Source organism: Triplophysa rosa, linkage group LG13 (assembly GCF_024868665.1).
Source record: "Triplophysa rosa linkage group LG13, Trosa_1v2, whole genome shotgun sequence".
Classification (NCBI taxonomy): domain Eukaryota; kingdom Metazoa; phylum Chordata; class Actinopteri; order Cypriniformes; family Nemacheilidae; genus Triplophysa; species Triplophysa rosa.
In genome coordinates, this window is record NC_079902.1 from 16,323,370 (window position 1) to 16,339,784 (window position 16,415).

General features: G+C 39.1%; 1 protein-coding gene across 7 annotated transcripts in view; it reads right to left on the reverse strand.

The window, feature by feature from the left end:
• Positions 1–16,415, reverse strand: part of drp2 (dystrophin related protein 2) — a 126,530-nt gene that overhangs the window by 16,257 nt on the left and 93,858 nt on the right. For 5 of the 7 annotated variants that reach the window (XM_057349537.1, XM_057349538.1, XM_057349541.1 and 2 more), the window contains 10 exons: positions 16,027–16,087; positions 14,712–14,773; positions 14,221–14,334; positions 10,251–10,452; positions 8,092–8,177; positions 6,614–6,771; positions 4,562–4,728; positions 3,429–3,540; positions 2,130–2,266; positions 1,848–1,913 (listed from right to left, as the gene is read on the reverse strand). In XM_057349537.1, coding sequence (XP_057205520.1) covers positions 1,848–1,913; positions 2,130–2,266; positions 3,429–3,540; positions 4,562–4,728; positions 6,614–6,771; positions 8,092–8,177; positions 10,251–10,452; positions 14,221–14,334; positions 14,712–14,773; positions 16,027–16,087 — 1,165 coding nt within the window. The remainder of the gene's footprint in view (positions 1–1,847; positions 1,914–2,129; positions 2,267–3,428; positions 3,541–4,561; positions 4,729–6,613; positions 6,772–8,091; positions 8,178–10,250; positions 10,453–14,220; positions 14,335–14,711; positions 14,774–16,026; positions 16,088–16,415) is intronic. The other 2 variants (XM_057349539.1, XM_057349540.1) reach the window with 1 other exon arrangement.

Consider the following 16,415-nt stretch of genomic DNA (forward strand, 5'->3'; position numbering starts at 1 on the left):
GAAGTTGAAATCGAGCATATGACAGAGAAAAGGGCAGATAAATACAAAAGTGCACAGAAGCAAAAAGGGAGAAAGAGTGTGTGCGTGTGTGTGAGGGTGAGGGTGTGTGTTCAGGTCTATTTGTAGTGCAGATAAGAGGTAGCAGGGTGTGAGCGGAGACAGTTGGCAGCACAGTATGGTAGGGTAAGCTAAGGGCTGATGCTGTCTATTTGCGTGTGTTAGGTGGTTGGCAGTGCAGTTAGACGGGGCAATATCCCTTGTAGTCGAACCAAACCAGCCACACTGGGCTATGAGATTCACTACAGCTCAACAGACAGCACAACAACACTATGGTTATGTTAGTTACAAATAAAGATACTAGAATAGTCAGTAAAGTCGAGTGAACCAGATGAAAACATGTCATTTTTAAACAGAAAACCTGTTCTGTTATACAGTTTTGGAGGGATAATACTTCATTGATTAGATGTTTTATTTTTGGTTTGGTTTATTTTACACTGTCAGGAGTAAACTATCAAAAACTGTACCCGATCTGCCACTGGGACAATACCCTTTAAAATGGTCCTAACATTTAGGTACATAAATACAGGAAATAACGTCAGCTTTATTTTCCTTTTTGATTCATATAATTATTTTCAGTTTTTCTGAATTTACATGATGTGTTTAGGTAAAATTATCATTTTCGTTTCATTCTGTGAACTACTAACAATATGTCTCACCAAATTTCAAATAAAAATATAGTTACTATTTGGATTTATTTGCAAATTAACAGAGCAAATGCTCCACATTTATTCAGACTATACAAATACTGCAAAGGAAACAAGTTTATATTCACTTTTATGTACGTGTTTAGGAAAAGTTCCAAAAATATTAATTTTATCACAGGCTTCATGTGTCTTGTCATGCTGTCAGTCATCCACATTGCTGTTGGATGACTATTTCACTCCTGAGGTTTGTTTTGGTTGAAATTCAACAGACACTCGACTGGAATGGCCACAATACATCCAGAAACGCTGATTAAATACAAATTTGGAATGGTTTCTTATTTTTCCACGGCTGTATTTAGTACCAATGAAATACTAATAGACACTCTTACACATTTTTGAGCATTTTTCTGATAGTGTATAAACAATTATTTTTCTTTTTAAAGTTAATAATGTTTCAAAAGTTTGTAATGTACACCTTATGATATTAATGCAACATTTTTATTAATGCATTTGATTATATTACTGTTTTTAACATTTTCATACTGTTTCTGTAATGTCTCTAATTGTTTTTTGCTAAATGTATTTTCTGTAAGCCTTATTTCTCTCCTGACTCTAAACTTTCTGCTTTAAGTATGTTCTTTAAAGCTGCTTTTCAACAATGCAAATGCTATAGAAATAAACAAAAAAAAAATGCAATAACCTTTTTCCTCTGTACCAAATCCCACAGCAATAACTGTATATATGCATCAGCACTGTATGTAGCATGTTTCTGTTTTGTCTTGCGTCTGTTTCGGTGTGTGTAATGTGCACCACGGTCACGCCAGAGCAGAGACTGATCCGTGCTGGCAGCTCCCTTCAGCCCTCCAGACCCTCCACATGGAGCTTTCACTCTTCTGCAGGAAAGCATCTGACCCCTGTCTACCCTTCTGCATGCCATCTCACCCTTTCTCTCTTTTGATGTCTCTCTCTCTCCCTCTCTCACCATCCCTCTCTGTTGTTACAAGCCCACAGTTTGGAACAGTATCCATTCAAAGAGGATCAATATGCCAATGGGAGCTCAGGGGAGTGAGCAGAGAAGTCGCTGGGAGAGTATCAGAGCAAAGGTGAGGTGCGATCGTTGTCCGTGAGAGATTGAATTCCTACCTGCTGGCAAAGTGCTCGATTCGGCTGTGTGTGTCCGCGTGAGGCAGCCTGGGAGATGAACAGGGCCTGTCAGAACACACACACACACATCTGTTAGCAAAGCAGCATGTTACGTACAAAAGCTTGTGTTTAACAAGGATGAAGTTGTGAAGTGGGTCATGTCAAGAATCCCTCCCTCCCTGCTGTCATAAACAAACTGTGTTGTGTTCCATGGTTCTCTATTCATAAACCTTGGTGCTCGGGAGGAGATTCTCATCAGAGGAGACAGGAAATCTCACTCACGTCTCAGAGCTTTCCACCTCTAGTATGGATTGGACGGGCAGGTAACCCCTCTGAGGATGTTTACTAAAATACTGCTTTGAGCGGAACTTGTTCTTTAGCGTCTTAGCGAAGTCCCGCATCTTCTCGCCTGAGGTGGTCTGCAATGATTCAGAGAGAGACAGACAGAGAAAGACAGAGAACAAGAGCCAGTGGCACTGTTCATTTTTACACATTTTTTGTTTTAAGCAGTGTTTTGATAAAAAAAGTTTGTCATGTCGTATTCATTAGGTTTAGGCGATTTTACTCTGAATTCCAAACCTCCAAAATACTAAAAATGACATTTTTAAGAACGTTGATAAAATCATCCCATTGTATAGACACTGAACCACTGAGACATTTCTAAAATCATCTTCCACAAAAGAACAAGTCATATAACAGGTTTTGAATGACATGAGGGTGAATAAATGATGACAGAATTGTCATTTTTGGGTGAACTATCCCTCTATTGTCCATGTTTTAACAACTGTTTGGGCAATTGCATTATGCACAGCACAATTTTACAACAACATCATATACATAACACCAGTTACACACTTTAAATAGCATGCACCAAATTCCCAGGTGCATTTGCTTTATTGTGTGCACAAATGCAATTTGTAATTTTACCTTTATGGATATAGCTGATTAATTTCATACATTCCCGATTCATTTGAGTGAGATAATAAGCTAACACAGCTGAAGTGGAGCAATCTCAAACATAATAGGATTGGATTATTTAAATCAACCATAATTATTCTTCAATGCTCATGCATTGGTAATGTGTTGCAAGTGTTATTTACTCATCATATCTTCTATTTCAAATGTTTTTTTCATCCTAATACATAATTTCATTTTAGCTATCATAAAAAACTCTCCATCTGTGAACAGTTTTGTCAGTAATGCAAATGATGAGATTAGCACTGGTCAATGGAGATAAAAAACAGAGAGAGATAACACATCTCCTGAATAACATCCATCCAAAACACAGCCAGTACATCAGTTCCTCCTCAGAACATTTATCTGCTTTCCTATCTCAATCTATCATCTTGAGCAGCTACAGAAAGCCGGTGCATAATAATGACAACCACCTATAAAACTCAAAATGGAGCATGGGAAAACCATTCATCAATGGTCAATCATTGCAGATGATCAATTCAGTTCAATTTATATTTATTTTGTATAGTGCCATTGAACAACAGAGATTGAATTTGCTACTTTTGAGCAAGCACACAGCTGCCAGTTGGCAAGGAGAAATTCGCACAAAAAAGCAAGTGTACATACCGGTGTGTAGTACTCCATGATGGGGTAGTGTAGTTTCTTGCCCTTGCTTGTGCGGCCGGTGAGAAAACACGTCTGGCAGATGTCTACATTGAACTGCTTCAAACTTCGGTATCTGCAATAGAAAAAATGTGAAGAAAACGAGGAATGTGCACAGTTTCAATAAAATAATTGTACCCTGGTGAAAAGTACGGCTTTTTAGGGTCTTCCAAAAATTAAAAATGATTTACCCAATATGTTCACTTTTCACTGTTAAAGTGATAGTTCACCCCAAAATGAATATTCTGTCATCATTTACCCACCCTCTTGTCATTTAAAAGCTGTATGGCTTTCATTCCGCTGAAGAACACAGAAGAAGATATTTTGAAGAAAGTTGTTAACCGAACAGCGCCGGCACCCATTCACTTCTGTTGTATGGACACAAAAGCAATATAATTGAATGGGTGCTGGTTAACAACATTCTTCGTTTGTGTTTAAAATGTTGTGTAAAACAAGTTTAAAATGAACTATTCCTCTATTCCTCTAACTAGTCTTTCTAGACCCCAAAACTTTGTTATGTGAAACACAAAAGCAGAATTTCAGGAGAATGTAGGAGTTTTAGTTTGATACTAGATAAAGACCAGGGCTTTCAGCCATCAAAGGGGACAAACAAAGCACCATGAAAGCATAAATGTAGTCTATAAAAACACTATATCTAGGACAGAGAAACCGACAGCAATTTGTCGACATTCACTAAATATCACGCTTGACAGCCGTAGCCACCATTCACTGTCATTGTATCCAAAGGTGCAACTCCTTTTTTTGTTCCACAAAAGATGTGCATTTGCAGTTCTATTAAAAGGACAGTTCAACCGAAAATGTCTTCATCATGTACTCACAGTCATGTTATTCACTTCCTTGTGCAGAACACAAAAGAAGACCAAACAACACTGACCCTCATTGATCCCCCATTGTTTTGAACCTCAAGAGAGTGAATAACTGAAAACAGAATTTTTATTTTTGGGTGAACTATCTGGGTAAACCACATCTATTGTACTTACAATGGTGCCCCGCTGATCAAGAAAAAAAACGTATAAAACACAAACCTTTATATTATTTATTTCTACAAGCCATTTCTCAGCATTGTAGTTCCTCACCTGAAGCCCTTGATAGGGCACTGCTTACAGATGTGGCAACGTGCCTGGTGCTTGGCTGTCTCAGCTACGGTCACTCGGTGGAGAACAGGAAGCCAAACTACTGACTGGGGCTCCAGACTCATCCACTCTAGGAAGTGAGACACCTCAATGGAAGATTTACCCGGAGCCTAGAGATAAACCATAAAATAACATTACAAGAAAGGCGGATGCCATACTGGTCATAGTGACACGCCCAATTAGGTACCCCAAACTTCTGGTGTCTGATGGGAACTCCTTAACAACTGTGTGATTATAAGAAAACAGACACGTTCCCAATGAGGCTGCCCCTTGTTACCGTGACACAGCAGGAAACACGAATAACAGGAAATAACCCTAATAAGAAAAAATGGCACAAAAATCTGGAATGTACTAAATTCTCATTAAATGCACATTGGAGATGCATTAAAAGGTTGATTTCCCCAGGGCGCTTTCTGAAGCTCGGGCAGAGCTACATAATTAACATGAGTATCTCTAGCGTAGCGCTTGGCATTCGCTGGAGTGTGGTGTCAACTGAGGTTGTGTGTGTCCTGTGTGTGTGTATAACTGTATAACAGAAATTCTGTAGTGTGGAGTTGAGTGCAACACTCCAGAAGTTTTACTGAAAAAAACAACAAGGGTTCCAAACAGTCAATGCCGCCACAGAGGGAGCCGAAAGTCTCCCCAGAGACCTGTCCATAACTTCAAACAAAACGCACCAGTCTTTTCATCACACATATGCCCAAGCACACACAGCCCAGCCAAGACGCATCGCTCTATCTGTCTGACGTGATTAATCCAGACGGTGATAAATTGGGTAATTGGGAAGTGCTGATTGGCACAGCGATGGCATTTCCTCCAGTAATAAAAAACAGACATGGAACAAATGTGAAAATAAATGGATTTTAATTACGTGTGCCTGAAACTGCACACATGCTCCAAAATGGGAATAAATTTAACTACGGGCTGGCACACCCAGGAATAAAAGGTTTAAGGGCATTCGACAAAAACCCTTTGCCCTATACCTATTTCACAATTATAATGAAATGCCAGGGGAGTGCGTTCCGAAGAGCTGCTGCAATGTTTCAGAATTACAGATTTAGATATGAGATTTGAGAAGATTTCGGCGGGCATTACATCAGCACTCTCCAAGCATAGTGTGAGCCAAAATATACTATATGCAATTACATGAAAGCAACACTTGTTATGTTTTAAAACCCAGAACAAGTTCATGAGCACCGCAAAGTCTTCATTTAGTTCTCAGGTCAACAATGCTTTGGCCAAGCATTTCAATCTGCATATTAGCATAGAGTACTTTTATGGCCGAAGACTCACCAAAACCCAGTGGAATAAAATTACACAACAGCTCTTTAATCTGTGTGTGTTGAAGCCCAAACAAAAAGGAGCAGCACAGTCCAGTTAGGAGAGAGTGCGAGAGAACGAAATATAAATGTGACGGGCCATAAAGAAGACAACTGAGAAAGTGGGCCTTTGGTACAAATATTTAAGAAGATTTGCTCATTACAGAGAGCAGAGGGCCCGTGTAAAGGGATCCTTTACATAGCATATCAAAAACAAAGAGAGAAAGAATATCCGGCTAGCTGAATATGTCTCAGCCTCAGACGTCACCCCTACCAAGAAAGCACAGGTACGTCTGTAAGATGTCTGCTAAAGATCTGGAAAACATCTGCAGTGTAAAAACATCTTCTTAGATAAATACATACATTCTAAATCAAAAACATCTTACAGACATCTTCTAGATGTCTATATGACATCTGACAGGAGACATCTCAAAGAGGTATAAGCAAACAATCCAAAAAATACGTCTTGCAGATGTAAATGTGATGCAATCAGGGTACAGACCACCCAGAGTCTGCTATTTGTCTTTTCGGTATTATCATTCATTCATTATTTATTTCACACTATTCTATACACACAAAATGATATAACGATGTCAGTCAAAAGTAGCAGTTCTTGTCCACTTTAAGCCGCAAAAGCACCGGACCTTAAGTGACAGTCCAAGTCTGACAGTCTTACCATTCGAAAGCAGCTACGGACACTGGGCTCCACGTTGCTCCCTCCGAACGCTGCCACCTCCCCGAGCTGCCGAGGGATCTGAATGGCCTCGTGCAGCAGCAGACTGAGATGTTTCTGATCTGTCAGTCCGCCCGGATTGCACACCTGTCGGAAAAGATCTGCGACACGCGCACACAGAGGAACTGACTGAATCATGCATGAGGAGATGCTAGACAAAAAGAGTTTTGTGTCAGCATGAAGACTTCTGGAGGGAGTGTGAGATTTAAATATGATCTTCAGGTCATAGAGACGTGATGGGGGTCGGAGACAGGATGGCTGGCATCTTAACGTACAGTGCGATAAAAATCCCTTTTTATTCCAGTAAAATATATAACCAACATAAATAAGACATATTTACAACGTTTTAAAGATGTTTAAAAAAATGAAAAATACTGATTGAGAAAAGGATTTTTGCAACGCTGAGTCTGGTGTGATTTGCATGCGTGATCTTAATAAATGCACTGATGTAATTGGACAAAAGCCTAACATTAGCTGAGAGAACTGGAACAGTTTAGATAGTGTGCGTGTCATGAAACTAGTCATCGTGTGAACAGAGTGATTCTGACAGGAGTGAGAACGTTCTCTACAGTGCCAGTAAAAATAGCATATATCTGTGGTGGCTGGCACACACTCTTCCTTACCGTGCATACACACACACACACACACACACACACACACACAAATTCACACTAACATGCACCGTTGCCGCAAACACATCAACAGTCCCCCCCGTCTGCAACAACAGATGTGCTCTTTACTATTGAAATCATGAAGATTCTTTTATCACAGAGAGCAAAGACTGATCAATCAAATAGTGCTCTCCTGCTCTCTTTACTAATATAAAACTCACTTGCACACAAGTTTCGGGTTTGTGATGGTTGACAGATGGAGTTCTGACAGCAAGTCTTTCCCTCCAGTGCATTCTGCAGTGCACCGCACCTGACTCTTATTTACTGGCTCATGACCGCCCGGTCAAAACGCCCCCTCAGATTAAATTGTAGGCCACGGATTTATGACATATCAGAAAATTGAGAAGGAATCCCCACGAGAGCAAACCCTACGGTTGAGATTTTGCACTGTGACAAAGAGCTTTGTCTAGTTTTATTGGATCCCATATTCCAGTAATGATAAAACAAGGTGTGGGTCAAGTTTGGCCCACATAGTGACGACCAAACAACCCCACAAGGATATTTAAACCCTGAAATCACCTTCACTGCGGGGTTGATGTGTGTACGTGTCAGATTTTGAATGCATTGTGAAGACCAAATATTTCCACAAGGATAGTGAAAGCAGCCAACAGTGCCCACAAGAAAAACAGCGTAATAAACAAAATCTTAATGAAACTATAAAAATGCAAACAGGTTTCTGTGAGAGTAAAGGGATCAGAGTCTGAAAATATAAGACACCGGGGTGCAGCAGGATTATAGTTCTTCACTCACATTTATATTTCTCCTGGATGTCAGCGTTGCATAGAATCACCAGACCTGTCTTGAAGGAGAGCACCCGCATCTTACCATTCCGCCCACTGGATACAACAACAAGACACATTTCACAAAGTTAAAGATAACACTCACTAACACATTCAAAAGCTCAAAGATCCTTCCACTCATTTACTTTCAAAGTCATACGGTCTGGCAGTATTAGGGAGGTGAACAAAAGCAAACAGAATTGAAAGTCCCTTCACATTGTAATGCAGAATGTACTAGGAACCTGGAATGCAGGAACACCTGCCTATCGTAGGTACACAGTCATTAAAAATATACAGCTGCTATACGGTCAACATATGAAGTTCTGGAGGAGCTGCCTACTCCCACTTCAGAATCCTGATGAGGAATCTGCCGGGGGCTTGCACACTAATAAAACACAAACAGCAACAGGGCCGGAAGCTTGCACACACACATAGTATACAAATGCAGCAATATCAATAGTATAACAATAACCCACGGATATTATTATCAGTATATATACAATATATATACACTGTATCGATGTATTTATGTGTTTATACAAATTGTTAAGTCGTAGATCTCTTTGCTGAAGTTGAATCACAAAGGATGAAGTACAACATCTTGAAATTATGAAATTCTTGTTAATCCTGCATTACAGTGTCACTGATAAGAGAAATGTGCATTTACAAAAAAAAGTGAAACTTTCACTGGCCTCAGACTTGTGAACCCCACTGCATATAACATGCTGTATATGTACATTACACCTCCTGAATCTAGTTCCACACGCAATCTGTCTAGTTTGCTGGTGAGATTCCCGCACAATCTGTTTAAATTTGCTGGTAATACCTCATTGACCTTCCACTGATTTCAATGGTGCGAATCACAACCGTGCTGACATACATCTCACTCACGTACGGTATATATATTGTTTATTATAAGATATAGGGTGATATACACACTCATGCTTCAACCCTTGTGTCTTGTTTGGGTGTGTGGGAACTGTTCGTAGCGTTTACTAAAGAAAATGATGTGATTGTTTTTTTCAACCTTAAACATTTATATGTATGTTTGTAGTGTTTTTTCCACCCATGTTATAGATTTTTCTTAATACCCATGAATAGTAAACATTTTTCAAAAAACAAATACCACTAGTGTGTGACATATCGAGTGGCCCCTCCCCCCTTTTAAAATAACCAATAACGTTTCTTGCGCCGCTTCAGCTGCTATTATAGTAAAGGGGGCGGGATGCTACAGATTGTATATTTGATCAATTTGATAGGACAAGAATTTGACGAGAGGTTAAAGTGTAGAACTATGTAATGAAATTTCTAGATTTGTTTATGTTTTGAGAGCATGTTTATGTACTGTATATGTAATAGCAAAGAAGCTTAAAACAGTTCAGAAAGCAGTGGAGCTTCACTGTGATGGCACCAGCAAATCAAATCAGATTGCTTTCGTACACCTGCGCAGGTCCAAAAATATTCTAGAAAGTAGATCAAACACAAACCGCACTGCGCTTAGTGAAACAAGACATCAGCTGTCTGTGTTGCAACCAAAGGGAACATTTACTAGCTTGTTTGCCATCTTGTTCGACTGAGAGCATGTCATTCTCATTCTCATACATGTTGTTCATTCTTATTCACATCCAGCGTTTGTAGCAAAACAAAAAACAATTACAACCAATTATTTGCAGGGTGAGAGCACTGATTTCCAGTCGTTAGCAGCAGGTAGTTTAGACCCTGCTAGACATTAAAGACAAAAGTCTGACTGATATTTGAAAAATAAAAACAAAGAAATACATTGCTTTTACAAATAAATTGCCAATTAAAAAAAACATTTGCTAGGAAATGTGTTTGACGTCCTCAGTCAAGAGCTTGGCACAGAGCGTGATATTCTGAGTCACGCAGTGGGGCTGTTAACTCCTCCTGTGGTCTGATTGGCTGCCTGCCGACATGACTTTTAGTGATTAAGTTATCTAATTCATTTTACACTGGATCCCGCAAAATATCATTCCCTGAATCCCTGTAATGCCACAGAGAGGTTAAAAACCTTGACACATGTGGATGATAAATGGATCTTGTTGACAGAAGGTTAGGGTCACTGCATACAGGTGAAAGGGATTATGGGTGACACTGCGGTCAGGGTCGTACCTGTCGTAAACGTTCAGCAGCCAGTTGAGGCACATGTCGACGCAAAGGGGGATGTTGATCAGTACGGACCTTTCCTCCTCCAGTCTCTCGTACAGGGAGGTGAGAGCGTGGATGACCTCCACCACATCCATCACGTGTTCGCTCTGCAGAAGATCCTGTTCTCTGAACATGTCCACCACGCTGCTCAGCTTCAGCAGGTCCACTGGAGACACACATATTGCCAGATGCTTATTTGCCCATTTCCCCTGTTTCCAGCTCTCACGGGTGTACATTATGTGTGTGCGATGTTAACTAATTGGATTTGACTGCTCTAACATCATTTCCTCTGGCCATCTCTAGTGCATCGGAGATAGTATGGGGTTAAGGGTGTATGCTGATGTCATCCTAATTGGATAATGACATAATGAGCTGAAATGTAGAAGGCGAGTGGCTACGGTAATTTTAGGGTTAGGTGCGCAGTCAGAGACACTAACACGCCTTTGTCGATGTTCTTTTCAAAAACACATTCTCAATAATGACAGCCAGCCAGACGCACAGAACAGTGTAGTTTCTATAGCAGCCCGGATAATCATTTGTCTAATGACGTGAATGAGCGAACCAGGAGAGAGATTGAGGACCGGCGATTGAGAGAAAGAGAAAATGAGAAATGGAGAGCAACATATGTTGTCCTGGGAGCCGATATAAAAAGCATGCTATGCACTTTGATGGGTTCAACATGTAGCATGTGTCATTTCTACACTGTAAAACTTTGCTGTAGTATTTGCAGCAGGTTTGCCAGTAACTTACTGTAGATTTAAATACTACTTAATATACTTTCCAGTTAGGACTGTTTTCAATTACTTTAATCAAAATTAAAACACTTTGACTTATGAGATTCAAAATGAGCAAGAAGAGACTGGCATAGCACAGCAACACTGCAAAAAAATGACATTCTTAATAAGCATTTTTCTCTTGTTTTCTGTAAAAATATTTAAAGCTTCTTAAATTACGATACATTTACAAAACAAGAAAAGTTACCCAAGATATTTAGTCTTGTTTTATGAAAGAAAAATATATAAACTAGGTAAGTTTATGCTTAAAACAAAATTGTACATTCAATGTATAGTAAGTTACTGGCAAACCAGCTGCGAAATTACAGCAAAGTTTTACAGTGTACATGTGCTCTTCATGGATTCACATGCCTACCGTTTTTTTTTTAAATAAAATGCACATATTCACGTTGCATGTACAGACTGAGGAGGGGTAAAGGCTGTGAAAGGGGAGGACATACTGTATGCAATTTGTTGAAAAATAAATGGGAGACATTGCATATAGACCATGGGTCTTCAACCGGGGGTGGAACTAAGCATTTGCGCGGCCGCGCGGACTCATTGAAGCTCCCGCGCATTGCAATTTTAACCTGCGTGCGGACAAAAACATCCATTCAGGCAGCAGAAGCAATAGAAGAAACGTTACATCTGCATCATAAAAAACCGGTAGGGTTAGAATCAGTGCATTCTCTGTCTCCCTTCAGATAAGTTCAGACGCATGAAAGGAGTTGCGTGCAAATAAAGTGCATTCTCATATATGTCTGAACTTCTGTTCAAATTTGTCAAAGCTGTAAAGCGCTAATTTGACAGCCAAATGACACCACACCGCTTCTGCATTGTAAACTCTGATAAAACAATCATACGTGTTTAAAATCAATGAAACGCGCACCGTGTAGTACTGATGGTGCACGTCAAACAAGCTGCCCCAAAAATAACGCGGACTCGTTGCATGTTGCTCTCCTTAGTCTGATATGATGCTCTGCAGAAAAAACTTTCGTGAATTTTCGTGTAACAGCCGCGACAATGCTGATCCATGAGAAAGACAACGGAGCTCAGAATTATAAAATAGCGGTGTGTTCTGCAACACACAGAGAAGCGGAAGAAAAAAAGAATGACACTTAATAAAACAATTGACACTTAAAATCAAACAAATTGATATTACAACAGACTGAATAACATCTGCACTGATTTCTTTCGTAGCCACGGACAACCCCTAACCAGTGTTGGGTGTAACTAGTTACTAAGTAATTAGTTACTGTAATTTAATTACTTTTCCCTTGGAAAAAGTAAAGTAAGGGATTACTCTTATTTTTCTGTAATTTAATTACAGTTACTTCTGATGTAATTAAACTAAATACTTTGTGTAACGTGTGTGTGCAGAAGAGGAATTTACATCAAAATTCAAAGTCTAACTTTAAAATCTGTGCTTTAATGAACAATTCTAACATTTGTAATTAATAATAATACTTTATGTAGTTTTATATTATTTATTTGAATGAATTAAAAGAGCCGTTTCATTTCTATCCTTGAATCACTTAACTCATCAAGGTTGATGTAGGATATAGAAAGTAATTAGTAATAAGTAACTAAATACTTTTTGAAGAGAGTAACTTGTACAGTAATCTAATTACATTATCGAATGTGTAATTAGTAACTAGTAATTAATTACTTTTTCAGAGTAACTTACCCAACACTGCCCCTACCTCCACTAGAATAGTCTTTGTGCCATTAACCACAGCCAGTCATCTCATTGAAGCCTTAATAAAAACTAAGGTTCAAATAAATGTTTAATTGTCCATCTCACAGTAAAATTAAAATGTATGATGCTGCAAAATCAAACAATCTATTATCAATAAAAATTATACACAGAAAAGTATGTATGTGCAACAATAACATGCAATGTAATGTCTTAACATAATATTGCTGTGACAATAAGGGTTGTTTCTATTTAAATAGCTCTGTTTACACATTTAGTATAAGGGGGTCCCTGCTCCATGCATCTCTCATCTCTAGAGGTCCTTGCCCCGAAAAACATTGAAGACCCTTAATATAGACGGTTCAACAACATAAACAAACGTTATGTGGCCCAAACTTAACTTCCGGTGGACCTCCGCAAAGAATCTATAAGTGTTGAGTAGCTTTAATTTAATACAATTAATATACTACAAAAGTTTCATATAAATTAGTTTAATATACATTAAATCTAAAATAAATTGTTATTACCAAATACAGACCGGAAGTTAACGTCTGGCCAGGCTCATACGTCTGATGAAACCGTCATTAGCAGCTATACAACTGGACATACCACCTATCATTTAAAAAAGCCAATGAAGGCATCACTCAAATTTGAAACCTTTCTTGTGAAAGCCCACCTAAAGTCATTTTTTTGTGATTTACTATTTTCTACTTACTTTAAAATCATCCTACAGTAAATAATGTAAAGAACATTCTGTACAGATATAAAATATAACCTTGATTTCTTTAATATCGACTGAGTAATGCCATGTCAAAGATTAAATTCACAGTGAAATTATTGGTTAAAATCAAACTTTGATGCTTGTTATCTCAAAATTGGATTTTAGGACTTGGTTTTCACAGACTGGGTCACATTTTTTCATCTACAATGTAGAATTTTATTTAACCTGACAGACCTGAAAATGTTTTTTGATATGAGCAAAACTACCCCAATTTATGTACCCCCTATACATCTAATTAATCTAATATTTCATGCATGTGAGGCGTAATACTAACAGTGATAGAGATGTCTTTACCCGTTAACAGTGGACAGGAGCTATACATGTATGCCTGTTTCCTCGAAAACAGTTGCCCAGGGCATCGCCAAGACAGCTGTTGAGATAACTGACCTGCCTTAAGGGATTTTAGTTGAAGGAAAGATGGGAAAGCTCCTGTCTATGCAGTGGCAGATAAACCTCCCCCTCAAAGCACGTCACGAGGAACCAGCGGTTAATTCCTCATCTGGACTTTTTAAAGATCTCCCCCGAAGAAGTACAATCACACCAATTATTAGGCTTAATTAAGCTGCATGAAAATCACTGGGCTATAATGAAAACCACAGAACAGAGGCGCACAGAGGGGCCGACAGCGTCCGCGAATAATCAATGATTTATGCGCTCAGAGAGTAGGAAAGGAAAAGGGCAAACCGGCGTGACTTTCAGCAAGATGTGCTTCTCTGTACGTACATCTTAAAGCCTTCTGCACATGCCGCAGCTTCATAGCCGTCCGATATGCCGAGAACTTGATGTTGTTCAGGTCGGCTGTGAAAGAGAAGGAAGAGAAACAATGTGTCACTTTGGTGGGGTTTGGTGCCAACTCTAAATGTTTGGACAAGCAGTGTCATATCAAATTAATACAGGCAGAAAAACGGCCTTTAATCATTATTAAATAAAAGCTGGCAAGGCAATCATATGGTTGGCACAGCTGCCCTTGGGTTAACAAGAGAGTCGCCCGTCTACACCTCCGGGGTGAGATGAAATATTGGGCTGTAATTAGAGGTCTAGGTAAAGTAATAGAGCTCAGCGTGAGACCGTCTTGTGTTCGGTATACGTGTTCTTGTGTGTGTCCGCGGCAAGCTTCCCTAATGGGAAGAAGACACAAAGAACGCCTAGAGTTTAATTGTGTTTAATTGCCTTACCCAAAGCTTGGTATAATTCAGTCATCTTTGGATGGTCCCAGCAGGTTGTCTGAGCATGATGGCTATAAAGACAGTTAAAAAAACGCACGTATTAGGGAAGCCGAAAATAGAGAAACAGAATGAGATGCAAGAGAGCAGAGGGAAGAGAAACCTGAGGGAATTTCAGACCACGTACACATTGCAGCTAAATAAAGTTGTCACTTTTATTCAGAGTTCTTAATCCTGTTCTGCAAACATTGAGATTATTTTGACTTTCTACAACTGACATATATTAAAGGGACAGTTCACCCAAAAATAAAAATTCTGTCTGCATTCACTCACCCTCAAGTTGTTCCAAATCTGTATACAGTAAATGTGTTTGTTTTGATGAACACAGAGCAAGATATTTGGAAGAATGCTAGTAACCAAACAGTTCTTGGCCACCACTTACTACCATAGTAGGAACAATTACAATGGCAGCCAAAAGTGCCCCAGAACTGTTTGCTTTCCAATATTCTTCAAAATATCTTCTTTCGTGTTTAACAGAACAAAGAAATTTATAAAGCAAATTTTCCTACAATGGTGGTCAAGAACTGTTTGGTTACAAGCATCTTAAAAATATCTTTCTCTGTGTTCAACAGAACAAAGAAATGTATACAGATTTGAAACAATTTGAGGGTGAGTAAAATGAAGACAGAATTTTTGGGTGAACTGTTCCTTTAACAAATGCTTCTGCTTGCTAATATTTATTTCCCTATACTGTACTGTATGTAGCAAATGTTAAATAAGTTAAACAGTTTGCATCCAATGTTTCTGTTTCGTCAACAACTGCGGAGTGAGTCTTTCATTTTGTACACATACGAATACTTTAGATAAAATAACCACCTGTCTTCGTATCTGCCTGCCCTCTGCAGCCTCTACAGCACCAGCAGCAGACGGCAGGAGCCATGAAATAAAGATATCAGATGAATAAATGATAGGAACAAATAAATAAGTGAGAAGGCCTGATGCAAGAAGTTTGCCAGCCATTCGCTCATTCATCATTACCTGGGCTGGCATGCGTATTGATCTGTGACTTGAAAACTGTAGTATTTCTCAGTATTTTTACACCTCGGTAACTGAGGATGGCAACTTCTGCCCTTCCTATTCAACAATTTTGTTGCAACACACACAAATGTTGTGGTTGAGACCCTGTTTTTTTTTTATCACAAAGCAACAATCGAGCAATAATCGAGTTTGCTCTACCTGGTAATCTGACATCTCCATCACACGGTTTCACAATGTCAGTCTTGCTTCTGATGCTCATAGACTGCTCATGCTTAAACACTGGACTTACTTGATGTAGTATGGCACTTTGTTTGGGGATATGGCACGTTCCCAAGGTATCTGCACGGAGCCTGGAGTTACAAATAAAAAAGAGGACAAAATCAATCAGAACAAACATGTCAAGCATGAAAAGCTATTTTCCACATTTTAAATGGCACAGTTCAGGGTCTCTCAAGTACACAGTTTAAGCTATAAAACAAAAGCACCTCAAAGGTGTTTAGAATATTAGAGTGGAGCCCTTTTATGTGCAACCCTGAGGTCACATGCTACTGCCTTCTGATATACAAATCATCAAATCTGTGAATAATATACAATAAGTGATTCTCACTGTGTTTCATCATCTTTACATCCCATGTACCGCAGTAAACTAATCCGAAGCCCTTACTAGTCATCAGAAAA